This window comes from Pogoniulus pusillus, chromosome 6 (genome assembly GCF_015220805.1).
Source record: "Pogoniulus pusillus isolate bPogPus1 chromosome 6, bPogPus1.pri, whole genome shotgun sequence".
NCBI lineage: Eukaryota > Metazoa > Chordata > Aves > Piciformes > Lybiidae > Pogoniulus > Pogoniulus pusillus.
The window spans coordinates 18,740,898-18,756,240 of NC_087269.1; the positions used below are offsets into that span (position 1 = coordinate 18,740,898).

A 15,343-nucleotide genomic window follows, 5' to 3' on the forward strand; every position below is an offset into this window, starting at 1 on the left:
AGTTGTTATAGGTGATGAAGTTAATACTGTCTTGTGGCTGGTGCATAGAGCTTCCTGCTATTCAGATGCTGAATGTTACAGTGCTACTAGTTGTCCTAAAAACCTTGCCTAACAATCCAAGAGTACTGATTTGTGCCCTTACCTGACCTCTGATTTTTCATGAAGTCCAACTGTAGTGTCTTTCTGATACTCTTGTTTACAGTGGCTCCAGTCAGTGTGACTGCAATCAGTGCAAATAAGCTAACTTTCTCAAGGGTTAAGAAAGAATGAGGAAGGACATAAAGAATAGTAAGCTGAAGTCCAAAGTAAAATTTTAATGAATGAATCACCAACCTATTATGCACAAGTACTGATAAATTCATAAAGTCAGTAAATGCTGTACTTGAGCCTGTGCAAGACACTTAGGTGACTGCTCCTCCCTCAGTTCTTTGGAGGGCTGAGACTTCCAGGGCTGATCCTAACTTTGCTTTGAACAGGAAGCAACTAGACTGTTTCCTGCCAATGGTCAGAGGTACAAGATCCATTTTAGTCACCTCCCCCTGCATAGATACTTTGAGTACTATTTATTCTTTCATCACTGACTTAAATGATCTGCTGGCTGATTATTCTTGTACAAGGAAAACTCGATAGAGTGCCACAAATAGCAAATTCACATCTGCAGTGTTGGGACAGGGCCTTGTTCTCAGTTAACACTTCAGTTAGCATGATTTTTTCCTATTTAAATACTGCTGATTTCAGTAGTTCATTTAAAACCACACTGGATGATATTTATGTTACATAGAAACTTAATTTAGGGTGTCTGTCTTCTCTGAGGGTAGAGTTGCAGGGTAACAGTTGGTAGCTGTGTAGACAAACCATGTTGCTTATGGGAGTCTGAAGAGCTGTAGAGAGTTTATTGAAGCTACTGGTCTGAAGAAGCTGTGCTTTTCTAGTCTTGGAGGAGGAACATTCCTGGGCCTGTGCTGTCTGCTGACTGGTTGTGAGACGTTTGAAGAAGCACTAGAAATGGCCGCGAAAGGAGACAGCACCAATGTGGATAAGCTGGTGAAAGATATTTATGGAGGAGATTATGAGCGGTTTGGCCTTCAAGGGTCTGCTGTAGCCTCAAGGTATGTGTAAATTGAGCTGGTCTTAAGGATTTCCTTGAGAAACTTACTGTGGGTGCTGAAATGAGTGCAAGATCCTTGGACTATTATGTCCTTGTGGAAATGTATTGTTTGGTTTGTCCTTGGATCTCACACTACTTTCTGCCTTTTTTCTTTTTTTCTTTCTTTTAATAAAAAGTTAAATAGGTGTTAGTAATGCTTGGTGTAGCTTGCTTCCATTTAAATTACACTGATTGCAGAAGAAAGGTCTTTGCTCATTGATCTGGCTCTCAGATGAGATACCTTTTCACATTTCAAATCTCTCTCCAATCAATGGATATCAAATCCAAGCTAATCTTATTGAATAATAAAATTTCTGAGGGCTTTCAGCACTCCTAAATAACTCCTATTAAAAGGAATAATCTTCCTCACACAGCTTTGGTCATATGATGAGTAAAGAAAAGAGAGATTCCATCAGTAAAGAGGACTTGGCCAGAGCTACTTTGGTCACTATCACCAACAACATAGGCTCTATTGCTCGCATGTGTGCATTGAATGAGGTAAGACAGCATATTTACTATGAGCTTAAAGCCTTTGTAAACAGCATTGATTATCAGAGTACAAAAATGCAAACTGCCACTATATTAAGTGTGAACTTGGTAGGTGGGACACCACATTAAATATATACTTAACTGTTGATTTGTGTCATGTGTACTTTGATGCAAAGTGAGGGGGACTTTGAGCTTCAAAGGTGGTTAAGAGTGAGAAAAGTTCACTGTAAAGATCTCCTTGAACCTAGAGATGTTCAGTTGCCCTCAAGCTGTAATATTCCAGCTAATCCAAATTGATACTTCAAATTACCTTGTAGTTATTAACAGATAACTTTTTTTTTAATAGTGTTTTGCTGGCTTGTTTCCATAGAATGAGTTCAGATGGTGTATTGTATTAAATGTTTTGATAGATGTAAGATCCATTCTATGGGATCTGAAATAAGAAAAGTGGAGTTTGTTTTCCTGCCTCAAACTCCCATCAGGTGCTTGCTGCTTTCTTTCCTTTGGGCAGAACTATGGATGGATTGTTCCACTGGTGTAGCTTTCCAGCTTGCAGCAGTTTAAAAAAAGAATCAACAAACAATAATACACCTTTTAAAAAATACCAACACCAAGAAAAATCAAAAAACAAAGCAAAATACCCCAAACAAACAACCCCCCCCAAAAAAACAACAGAAGAACCAAACAAGTAAGCAAACAAACAAAAAACCAAAAACCAAACCCATCCAAAACCCCAAACATATAGGCACTTCTTTTGAGCTGCAAATTGCATCCTTTGCTATTGTGTGTAACCTTTTTTATCTGCCCTCAATGAATTTAACCTTTTTTTAATACATAGATATTTTTAGGTCCACATCATTCTATGATTAAAAGAAAGTGAAACTTTTTTAGTCAACACACCCACACCAAAGAACCCAAACCAAAATCAATTAACTCACCAGTCTGCCATCTCATTATTTTATTGGATTCTATCTAGCCTTTTGCTTTAGGAGAAATGGCAAATAATTAATCACTAGTGGTTTTGGTTTCATTAATAAACTATTAGCATATCTCCCTTCTGGCCTTTCCAAGACAGAAAGTTCCTAATACTTAGTTTCCTTTCCTACCAAAGACTCTGTGTTACTCTTCCACTGTATAGATTTGCTTTCTTAATCTTTTTATGGTTCTAATTTTGGGATCAGATGATCAGATCTTCATGCAATATCCTGACTGTGGCTGCACAGTTAATTTATGTGATGGCATATTTGTAATTTTTTTTTTTGTTCTAAGCTCTTTTACTAAGAATTCATATTTTTGTCTGCATTCAGTCTTTCTTGAATTACAGAGGCTAACTTGGAGCCTGCTGTTGTCTGGACACTGAAGCCTCTCTGTGTGTTCTCTTTTCCATTTGTGTCATTTAACTTTTTTATTTGAACTTCAACTGCCATTTTACTCCTCAGACACTGGGTGTAAGTCTCCTCAGTGTTATTAATGCTGTTCATTTTTTCATCCTCCCTCTCCTGAATAACTTTGTATACCAATAAATGTTGTGTTTCTTGCCAGTGTGCTCTTCCAGAGCAGTTCCAAGTATGTTGAACAGCCCAAGTCATAGTAGAAACCCCCATCAAGTGCCACTGATAACCTCCTTTTGTCATGAAAAGCAGCTACAGACTTTGGGTTTGGATTTCTTTTTTTTTTGCAATTTGACTCTCAGTCAAGATGATTCTCTTTCAGTATTCTCTTTGCTTTCAGCTTCTTTACAGTGTTGCCTTGTGGCATGGAGTTCAAGCAGCATTGTACAGGGCTATCAAAGCATGGAGAGCTGCCACAGGGAGCCACGTGTGCTGCATTCAGAGGAAACAGGCTACTAATAAAACTAATGCTTCTGAGTTGCTGTGCAAGTTTCTAGCATCTTTGTTTTGTGGGCAGGCTTACTTAAACTGGACATGAGCTATAGGAGTGTTTTGAAGATTGCAAATTGATGTGTGAAGTAATCTTCATTTCACAATGTCAAAGCAGAATTTCTCCAGAACTTGTACTGAATTATTTTGTAGCTTTAGAAATGAGAACTTTATTTAGTACCTTTGCATACTAATTAAAAAAATTCAAGCATGGTATATCATTGCAAATAAGCTAATCTTCAGATTGCTTGCTCTTGGTAGGGGGAAGTAGTCCTGTTCTAAATAATCTTGACACCTAAATTGCCTCTGGGAGATACAGCTCTGATTCTCACTCAGCTTGATAAATGAAAAGCCCAAGTGAGAGCTTTAACAGTTGAACATGCTATATACTTTTGTGGAGTTCATGTGTAGTAAATTAGGTTTATGGTGAAGCTCACTTTTAGGTTCCTTGAATAAATCAGTTTGTGCCCTGAAGCACAAGGTTTGATAAGTTGGTGGTTTGATGGTTTTTTGTAATTGTGTGGGGGTTTCTGCACCCTTTTTTTTTCTTTTTTTTTGTTCCTCTATTATTGCAGCTTCAATACTGTGTGGAAAATTACTTGCATATGTGCAGGAAAAAGGGAATCTGAGGAATAAATGAAATACTCTTTCTGCAGAAGTTCAAAGCAAAATTCAGTTGCACAGAGTTGGCAATGGGGTAGAAAAAATCCGTAGTCTGGAACCATTTGTCTATATGTACTTTGAAACAGTCTTATGCACACCAGAACTCCATAAAAGAAACCAATCTCCCTGCTTTAAACTTTTCCTTGCATCTGAATGAGGCTTCTTGCAAAAATGTGGAGGCTTTCTAAATACATCTTTGATACAGATTCCTTAACTCAATTATATTGGCAAATTTATGTGTATACTATGTTAAAGCTAGAGTATAGCTTTCAACTGCGAGGTAGTTGAACAATTTGCAAGACCCTCACAGGTAGTTAAAAAAAAAAAGTTCATGTCTTTTCCAGGATGTTGTAATCTGGTTAGCTTGAGTAAGAATTTCATCACCATTCTTTCATCAGTTTAAGACATCTGTCTTTCAGCTTCGACATTTCAGTAGTGAACAATCTAAAATTGGCAAGACTCCCTTAAGAGACAGTATTTAAAAGAGCTTAAGAGTCAGTGTTTTCCAACTCCTGAAAAATGCTGGGTTTAGTTAAAAAATCTAGGATCCATCTTTGGCATATTTTTTTTAATTTGAAGTCAAGGAATATTGGAAAATAAAACTGATGTGAAATTTGTATGTTCATAGAATCAACCAGGTTGGAAGAGACCTCCAAGATCAACCAGTCCAACCTATCCCCCAGCCCTATCCAGTCAACTAGACCATGGCACCAAGTGCCTCATCCAGTCTTTTCTTGAAGGCCTCCAGGGACGGTGCCTCCACCACCTCCCTGGGCAGCCCATTCCAATGCCAATCACTCCCTCTGGCAAGAACTTCCTCCTAACATCCAGCCTATACCTACCCTGGCACAACTTGAGGCTGTCCCCCCTTGTTCTATTGCTGGTTACCTGGGAGAAGAGGCCACCCCCCACCTGGCTACAATGTCCCTTCAGGTAGTTGTAGACAGCAATGAGCCCCCCCCTGAGCCTCCTCTTCTCCAGGCTAAACAACCCCAGCTCCCTCAGCCTCTCCTCATAGGATTTGTTTTCCAGGCCCCTCACCAGCTTTGTTGCCCTTCTCTGGACATGTTCCAGCACCTCAACATCTCTCTGGAATTGAGGGGCCCAGAACTGGAGACAGCATTCAAGGTGTGGCCTGACCAGTGCTGAGTACAGGGGAAGAATAACCTCCCTTGTCCTACTGGCCACACTGTTCCTGATACAGGCCAGGATGCCATTGGCTCTCTTGGCCACCTGGGCACACTGCTGGCTCATCTTCAGCCTACTATCTATCAGTACCCCCAGGTTCCTTTCCTCCTGGCTGCTCTCCAGTCACTCAGTCCCCAGCCTGTAGCACTGCTTGGGGTTGTTGTTGCCAAAGTGCAGAACCCTGCACTTGGCCTTGTTAAATCTCATCCCATTGGCCTCTGCCCACCCATCCAGCCTGTCTAGGTCCCTCTGCAGGGCTCTCCTGCCTTCCAGCAGATCAACACCTGCTCCTAGCTTGGTGTCACCTGCCAACTCACTGATGCTGGACTCAATCCCCTCATCCGGATCATCAGTAAAGATATTGAACAGGACTGGGCCCAGTACTGATCCTTAGGGAACACCACTAGTGACAGCTGCCAACTGGATGTGGCACCATTCACCACCACTCTCTGGACTCTGCCATCCAGCCAGTTCTTGATCCAGCACAGAGTGAATCTGTCCAGACCATGAGCTGCCAGCTTGGCTAGGAGCTTCTTGTGGCAGACAGTGTCAAAGGCTTTGCTGAAGTCCAGGTAGACTACATCCACAGCCTTCCCCACATTCACCAGGCAGGTAACCTGATCATAAAAGGAGATCAGGTTGGTGAGACAGGACCTGCCCTTCCTAAACCCATGCTGGCTGGGCCGGATCCCTTGGCCATCCTGTAGGTGCTTTGTGATGTTGATATACACTGCTATTCTAGTAGGTATGATTAGTAATTTTAGATTAAAATTTTCAGTAATTTTCATACTTGGTGCTAGGCACTGCTTGCTTGCATATACAGACAAAGCAACTGTTGGGAGAAATCCAGTCAAAAAAGTAGTTTGATGAAAATGGCATTAAAATGAAATTGATTGGAATCTACATAGTATTGCTTTTGCAGGAAGTTAGTTACATATTCATCTCTCTTCTGTCAGAAATGTCTTCAGAGACAAAACTGCCTTGTCAGAGGATTCAAAGTGCTTTTAGCCGTGTTCAATAGCAGCCATTTGAAATTTGGGAAGTTCTTATTTTCAGCTATATAAGTTCCTAAGAGTGAGTATGAATACATGGTGGTGCAACTGCAGAGTGTGAAGGGATAAATGACTATAAACCTGAGTTACTTAAATGAAGTTTGTGTTGATGTGTTTGGTTTGAGGACAGTCAGACATGTAACTCAGTCATCAGAGTCTGGATAAATAAGTTACTGCCTTGGGATATCAGCACTCTCCATACTGAGCATTCAAGTGAGCCTATTCTCTGCGGTGTGCCACGTGCACAGTACTGAACATGACAAAGCTGTGGTCTGTAGAAAAGTAACTGCTGTAGAACCAGGTGTGGGGCCTTACAGAGTTGTGTGAATGTAGAGATGTAATGCTTAGTGATTCTACCTCTGTGTGGGTTTTTGCTGGTAATTTTCAGCAGTGGATACTAGCAGAGACTTTAGTAAGGCTCCTTCAAGTCCAGTGTAAAAGCTAGGTCTACGGGATTTGGCCTCCTACTGAATCTTCTAGACCAGTGCCAGGTGTGGCAAACATCATATGGTACACCAACTCCAAATGCAAGTGCAAAAGCATTGCAGGCAAATGAAATGGGCAAACCAGGCTTGGTAAGATAGTTAAAGGGCATTGTTTAAGCACCATGCCGGTAAGGGAAATGGGTGACTTTCTCACTGACGCTGTAATGCTGTCTGTTCAAAATTCTTAAGCTTCTGTACAAAAACTGAGTTCAAGTGAGCTTTGAAACAAAGGAATGCAATGCATGTCAAGTGAAATGTTGGCTGCATTTCAGTTGCTTTTGAAAATGGAAGCACAGTCTAGAAATAGGTAATGAAAGATGCTTATTCCCATCTCTATGTCTTTTAATGTAATCCTTCTCAGATACCCTTCAGAGCTTCTCAGTCTGGTTCAAGAGTCACAATGATCTCTGGGCAGTCACTTCATTTAACAGACTGAGGGTGGGGAAGATGTCTTCAATGCAGCCACATCATGCACAATAAAAAAAAAAAAAATCCCAACCAACCCAACCCCAGAAAACAACAAACCAAAGCCAAGAACAAAAAAAAGAACCACACAAAACCAACTTTGCCAGCCAGCAACATCACAGAATTACAGAATGTCAGGGGCTGGAAGGGATCTCAAAAGATCATCTAGTCCAGCCCCTCTGCAGAGCAGGATCTTCTATACCAGATCACACAGGAACGTGTCCTGTGTGACAGCCAGGCAAGTTTTGAATATCTCCAGAGAGGGAGACTCCACAACCCCCCTGGGCAGCCTGTTACAGTGTTCTGGCAACTCCACAGTGAAAAAAATTCCTTCTCATGTTTACATGAAACTTGTATGCCTCAAATGCTGTTCACGTTGGGAGTCTTGGACTTTTGAGAACATATTCATCATATGTATTACCAGTCTCAGTTTCTTTGGAATAAAACTTCCTCTTTTTCTTTTCCCCTTTCACATCTCTGTTTATCAGTCTGTAACCACGATTACTGTTTTTAACTTTTCAGTCTGGAGAATTTAAATGTAACCCAGAATTCTCATTACACATTAGTAGAGGCAAAAGTACATGTTGAATGAGGCAAAGTTATATATCTGAATATAATTTTTCCTGGCCTGCTTTTCAATTTTACAGAACATAGACAAGGTGGTGTTTGTTGGCAACTTCCTCAGAATTAATATGATTTCTATGAAAGTGCTAGCATATGCTATGGATTATTGGTCCAAGGGACAGCTGAAAGCTCTGTTTTTGGAACATGAGGTAAGGAAATACCGATGGATCTTTCAGCTGTAAGTACTAAAATCTTGTGGTGCTTTATTTGGTGGCCTTAAAAGGGAGAATTTCAATGTCGTTGCTTTGAAGTGAAAGCACAAACTAAGTTCTGCATAAATATAATCCAACTGTAAATTTGTTTGAGACCCCTATTCCCTTGTTCACTCCCTGGTTTCATCACTAATCTTGTTATACTTGTTGCTAAACTTTTCACAAACTTTATTTTCACTCATTTTGGTATATAAAACCGAACTAGAATTAGTTCTTGTAAGCATAATTTTGAGATGACTGTCAGATGGATGTATTCATATGGAAATGATGCTTCAACACAGCACCATGTTAGTGGTTCTTTAATTTCTTCCTTTTTAAGTTTTGGAGAGCTGTGTAAGACTTCTCCCAGTAGAAAGCCTTTTTTGGTTCTAATCAAGATGATGTTAAATCACTGAATTCAGATACAGCAAACATTTTTGTGCAGCAGGGACAATCTTACAAGAAAGGTTTTCTAATGGATTTAACAGCACAAGACTTTGCATGGTCATGCTTGTGTCACATTTTGAAGTTTAATTGATTTTTGTTTGCTTTTGCCTTGTTTAAAGGGTTATTTTGGAGCTGTTGGGGCTCTTCTAGAATTGCTTAAAATGACAGATGAGCAGTGATGAAGCTGCCTGAAGAGATACCTACTGCAGATGCTGCTGGATAAGAGTGAAAGCCACTACAAGGATGGAAATGAAGCCATTATGGTAGTTCTACCTGCTGGATTTGTAAATAATTGAAAAACCTTTTAGCTGATCTTTAACTTCTGGATTTTGAACTTACACTTCAGAATTCGTACTGGGAATAAGGAGATTTTTTTCTGTACACTGTATTTTTTAGGGGAAAAAATGTGCAAAGTGGCCAAACACAGATTTTATGAATTTATTTTACAAATAGATCCTGTTCAATGTATGACCTGTGAGATGAGGCATCTGCTTTTCTTCTGGGGTTTACTGATTAGTGTGGTAATTTTAACTTCATTTAGTAATCACTCTAGGAGATTTTTTTTAATCTTATTTTCATGACGTTTCATGATTTGTTCTTGGTTTCAAATGAAACTACGAAGCTGATGCATTTTAATGTGAAACAAGTTATTGATTTTTTTTTGGCTTTGTGTTTTTGCCTTTTTCTCATTAGATGGGACACTTCTTTATTTAACACCCCTCAGCCCCCTCAAAAAAGTGAACTTGAATTTGCAAGCTTTCTGTGACTACATGGGTTTCTTGGCAAGACTGTCAGAAACTTGGCAAGGGAGTTAAGATTGTAAGTTTTCAGCAGTCATGACTTGCAGCAGGAGCAGACTCCTAACTGATTTTGCAGGACTAATTATCTTCTATGTTAAGAATCTGAAATAAGATGTGAACTGAAATTTCAGTTACTGGCTCAACACTAAAATGAAATCTTATTTCTGTTGAAAACTTCTGATCTTTGTGAAGAGTTATGTAGTACAGATGTTATTTATATGGTACATACATACTTGGCATTAGATGACAAAGGGAGGAGATTTGTTTTCATTTATTTGAAGACTTTTCTGTAGTCTGAAAATTTTAACTTGACCTTAATCAAAACCAACTGATAACTGCATTATGCAAGGCTTGGTTTCTAAAACCAGAAAAATACTGCCTAATCTTTTTTTCTGGTTTTCAGCTAAACATAACTTTCCCTCCAGGACACTTAAGATTTGAGTGTTTATTCCAAAACAATATTTTCTACCCTTTTTTGATTTGTAGGCTGCTCTGATTTATTTTTTTTTTCCAGTTGATTTGAGACCTCCTTGAAATCTATGTACTTAGCTTGTTGCATAGCCACATACAAGCTTGCTTTTGTTGGATGCCATTGAAGGCTCACATGAAAACCAGTCTATAAATTACTTTGTCTTTCAAATCTGTATGTGAAGAGCTCACCAGAGGAGCAGTATAAAATTCAGACACATATATTCTCCAATATATTTTTGGAAGGGGGGAGGTTATTTCACTTTTTAAGTAGTCATTAATTTCTGTATCTCCCAATTGTTAAAATAAATTAATGTTCAAACTGAAGTGTTAACTCTACTGATGGAAATAAAGACCGCTGCTGTTTTGACAGTTTCAATGTATCTGTGGAATTTATTTCTTGAAACCAAGGATGTGTAATATGCAACACTGATTTGTAACACACATCACCAGTTAGTTCTGTAGTGGTCCTTTGGATTTTAACTTCTGTTCTTTTTACTCTTCCTTTCGTTGCATTGATATTTGAAGCTTTGCTTCAAGTGGACATTTTTCATTGACTAAACTACAACATGAGACAATTGCCTTGTTGTAATTGATAGTTCATGTAATACTGAGCTTGAGATAAATGAGGATAGTTCTGCTCAGTGCCTTTTTTTTTGAGCAAAATGAAACTTTCCTTAAGCTTACTTGCCAAGTTTTGCCTGCCATTAAAGATTGCTTTGTATATTTATAAGGAAGACTTCAGAATGTTAGAAGGTAGCTGCACTTACGATGATGAACAGTAGAGGGAAGCATAACACCAACAATCTAAATATGCCTTGTTAAAGTAGTGGAACTCGGAGCAGTTTGTGGGGTTGGTTTCTTTGCTTCAGAGGAGTCCATCTTTTTCTCCCTGCTAAGTTTTCAAAGGGATTATCTATCATTATCTTGCTTTTTAAGCATTTATAGTTGCGTAAAGTCTTCCTCACAATGTGAAGTAAACAAATATGACATAACATTTCTTTTAAGATTAAACTTATCTAGTCATTAAAAAAAAGTCTGTAAGAAGTCCATAAGAAGTTATTCAGAGAAATATGTTTGAACTGTGCAAGATGCACAAAATTAGGCTGTGTGGTTGAAGAAGGAAAGCACAGTTTTGGCAGCCCTAAGGTGAGGTGTAAGATTTCCAAGGGCTGTCAGGTAAGTGATCGCAGCAATTCTAAGTGAGGCACAAGTTAAAACTCTACCTTCAAAATACTCATTTGAAATCTAAAATGCTTAAAGGCTAAGTTGCTTCAGTTTAAACACTGTGGAAAAAGTACTCTGAAGTGTATCCTCCACAAATGAGTACATTTGATTGGGAAAAAATATCAAACTAAATTAATATGTTGAGAGTTATGAGAAGTCACTAAACAGGAGAAACTGTTCCAACATTTTTGCACTTTAGAGCATCACTGTTGTCTTGAATTTTTCTGGTTCTATTTTGTATCCAACCATCTGATGGGAGAGTTCTTTGTCCTGCTTCATCATCCAGAGGTATCTAGGGTCTGAAAACACTCTTACTTGGCTACATAGATGAACCTCTATCATGAATGGTACACATTTGAGCATGCAAAGCTCGAGGAGTTGAGAACCTAGAAATACACAGATCATTAGATCTTTTGGGAATGATGAGGGGGGAAGGAGCAGACTTCCTAAAGAAGATCCGAGAGTTCACAGATTTAGTATGTGTTGAAAGCACTCTTTTCAGTATAAATTGATAAATAAGCTGTGTTAATCTAGCTTCTCTTTCTGAGAAAAGTTATCAAGCTAAGTAGGAGCAGAATGATCGAGATTCTTTGCTCTCAACTGTGGTGTCTTGTGACGAGATCTGCTTTTGCACTCACACATTTGTTCTTGTCGTTAGTCTCATTCTCGACAAACCCCAATTTTTTAATGGTTTGACAAAAGTTGAATTGCATCCCATAGGAAAATTGTTCTCTGTTTTAAAGTAATGTTTTTACATGAAATTACTAGGGAAAAGTTGTTAATGTTTGCTAAAGAGTGAGAGATGACTAAGTACTTGATCAGATGTAATAGAAGAGAGTATCATGGAGTACATGGGGACAGTAGAAGAATCTGAATTCTACGATACAAGCAGGGTGTTTGCAGTGCATTCCTACCTCACCAAAGCTGTCCTGGTGTTTCACTGTTATCAGCAATTACAGTCCTGTTAGACTGTCACAAGATACTTTCAAGTGATTTTTGGCAGGATACAGCAGAATTTTACAGATGGAAAAACCGTATGAGGTTGAACTGGTGACAAAATAAACATGCACCATTGTTTCCAGTCAGAGGAGTTCTTCTGCTGGGCTCTGTTTTAAAAGTACAAGGTGGCTTTGGATTTTGCATTAAATAAAATAAAGGCTATGGAAAAGACTACAGCCTGTTTTGTGTCTTGCTGCTTCTAAGTACCTGGGAGGTAAAGGACATGTGATCTCTAGGATATCCTGGGAAATAAATATTTGTTTAAACAAATAAAGTATTACAGATCCTGATAGGAACTTACTAGTTGCATGATTATTGGTGTGTTTGGAGAAAAAAAGAGAGGACACTGTGATAAAAGTCTGTTCTTTGAACCTTCCCCTTCTCCCTCCACACCCCACCCTCCCCCCCCCCAAAAAAAATCCCAACAAGAGGCACTCGGAGAAACAAGACAAATGAGTAAGAAAAGCTGAGGCTAACAAGGAGGGAAGCTACTGAGCTTGGGGCAGGGCCATGGCAGCATCACCTTTGAAGTTTTCTGGGGGTAACATGAACAAGGTGGGAAGCCACCCTGCAGAGTAAGCAATAAACTACTACTTGGTTAGTTCAACCAGTAAGAGAATGGCAGGCAGTTCTAATTCAGAGGTGAAGGAAGGACGCACCTGGGGAGTCATGAGCTAGAGGAGTTAATGGTTAATAGTTGGGTCAAGCACCGCTGTGTGAAGCACCCAGGCACGGGTGGTGAAACGATGTGTCTCAAGGGAGGTGTGGTCTCTAGGTAGATGTGCTCTCTAGGGGCCGGCAGTGGCCTGAGTAGCCTGGTCTCGAACATTGCTTGCCTCGGGAAGTGAGCCACAGTAGGGGATGTACTGGCCTCTGAATGGTTTTTGGTTTACTTCTTTAGTCAAAGCTTTTATATTGGCAGAAAAACAGCTTTCTTCTAGTGGCCTTCAGCAGGGTGCTTTGTTGTGTGCAGCTGTGCAAGACAGCTGGCTGCAGCAAGAGGTCGGCAGCCTCCTGCAGCTTCTCCTGAGGTAAACCCCAAGCTGCTTACAAATGCTTCGGCCCTGCATGTTTTATTTCTAAACATTTAACTGCCGCTATGAAGCACCAATTTAAAGATAGGATTTGAGGCAATGAAGGCAGGCAAATGGCATCCTGTTGTATTTAGAACAGCAGTGTTCTAACTCCGTGTTCCTGTTTATTTTGTTGTGGTGATCAGGACACTCCTGGCTTCAGACATACGTTTCTAAGTGGACAATTTCACTGTTTCCCAGCTCTTTTTGGATGAATCACCCATCTGTCTCTGCAAATTCAAACATTTGAGCAAATCTGAACATCATGTCTAGTACAAAGCAGAAGTTACTCTTTAACCAATACTGTGATGTACCAAAGCAGACTCGGCATTGCATGTACAGGATTGAGTCGACCTCTGTTACTGAGATCTCCATTTATACCCATCTGTGAGGATGTGGCCTCAGCTAACCTTGTTACCACTTTCTTATGCAACATGTTAAGATTTTTTCTTTCCATGTGGTGTGGGTTTTTTCTTTTGTTTAAATTCTTCTGTCATCTTGGTCTAAATTCTCTACTGCATTGAAAAGATCAAGGAGCAATGCTTAGAGGAAGGAAGAGCTTCATGAAGAACAGGCAGTGGTCCGACAACACAGAATCTTATTGCAATAGAGACATTAGTGCTTCAAGCAATAAGATGGTGAGGTTGCTGTTAGGTTGACATTCAGGGGTTTTGCAATTGATTTCTCACAATTGATTTGTTTTGCACTCCTGTGTGTTAGCCAGCTGCACACAAATAAAATGGCTGGACTCCACTTAGAGGAGCTCCTAATGTGAATGCTAGGTTGGGTGGAAGTGGGAATACATCTGTGTCAGTAACAAGAAAATTAATGCCTCAAGCCCATAGGAAAAATGTGCTGATCAGAATGTTCTTTCATGCCAGCTTTTGTAACAGTTGCATCAGTTGGGAAACTGAAATTGAAGTATCTTGTGTAAGTCAGTAAATCATTACCGACTGGCAGATGTAATACTGTGTTAAGATAGTAGTATTTTCATCCACTCCTCTGAATCTAGCCCCTCTGTCCCCCTATTGTCATTACCCCATCAATGTCCTGACTGTCACAGTATGACAGTATCATCAGGGTTGGAAGAGACCTCACAGATCATCAAGTCCAACCCTTTACCACAGAGCTCAAGGCTAGACCATGGCACCAAGTGCCACGTCCAATCTTGCCTTGAACAGCTCCAGGGACGGCGACTCCACCACCTCCCTGGGCAGCCCATTCCAGTGCCCAATGACTCTCTCAGTGAAGAACTTTCTCCTCACCTCGAGCCTAAATTTCCCCTGGTGCAGCCTGAGGCTGTGTCCTCTCGTTCTGGTGCTGGCCACCTGAGAGAAGAGAGCAACCTCCTCCTGGCCACAACCACCCCTCAGGTAGTTGTAGACAGCAATAAGGTCACCCCTGAGCCTCCTCTTCTCCAGGCTAAACAATCCCAGCTCCCTCAGCCTCTCCTCGTAGGGCTTGTGCTCAAGGCCTCTCCCCAGCCTCGTCGCCCTTCTCTGGACACGCTCAAGCATCTCAACGTCCCTTTTAAACTGGGGGGCCCAGAATTGAACACAATACTCAAGGTGTGGTCTAACCAGTGCAGAGTACAGGGGCAGAATGACCTCCCTGCTCCTGCTGACCACACCATTCCTGATGCAGGCCAGGATGCCACTGGCTCTCTTGGCCACCTGGGCACACTGCTGGCTCATGTTCAGGTGGGTATCAATCAGCACCCCCAGATCCCTCTCTGTCTGGCTGCTCTCCAGCCACTCCGACCCCAGCTGAAGCCACTCCGACCCCAGCTGGGTAAAGCAGCTGAAGCTATGAGATGCTTCTCCCCTGAGAAGGCTGCATAGGCTTCACCTAGAGACTGAAATGAACAAAAAATACTCCCGGAGTTGTTTTGGACAGTGGGAATGCTCTCCTCTATTGGCACACTATTTGTACTCTTTTAATTTCTTTTTACATGAACTGTAAAATAATGCACATTAATTCAAAACAACTGAACAGTTCTTCTGTTTTCAAAGCTAGCTAAATGAATCACAAAATGCTGAATGTGATTAAACATTTTAGTTCCTTTTAGCAGAATGTTTTGTTTTGAACAACCTTACACACACACACACATCCATCCCCCCCCCCCCCCCCCCCCCCCAGCGTTAT

General features: G+C 40.5%; 1 protein-coding gene across 3 annotated transcripts in view; it reads left to right on the plus strand.

Annotated features, from left to right (window-relative positions):
- Positions 1 to 10,274, plus strand: part of PANK1 (pantothenate kinase 1) — a 50,734-nt gene extending 40,460 nt beyond the window's left edge. For all 3 annotated transcript variants that reach the window (XM_064144739.1, XM_064144737.1, XM_064144738.1), the window contains 4 exons: positions 933 to 1,109; positions 1,522 to 1,645; positions 8,017 to 8,142; positions 8,751 to 10,274. In XM_064144739.1, the coding sequence (XP_064000809.1) occupies positions 933 to 1,109; positions 1,522 to 1,645; positions 8,017 to 8,142; positions 8,751 to 8,810 (487 nt within the window). In that variant the 3' untranslated portion in view covers positions 8,811 to 10,274. The remainder of the gene's footprint in view (positions 1 to 932; positions 1,110 to 1,521; positions 1,646 to 8,016; positions 8,143 to 8,750) is intronic.
- The last annotated feature ends 5,069 nt before the right edge of the window (positions 10,275 to 15,343 follow it).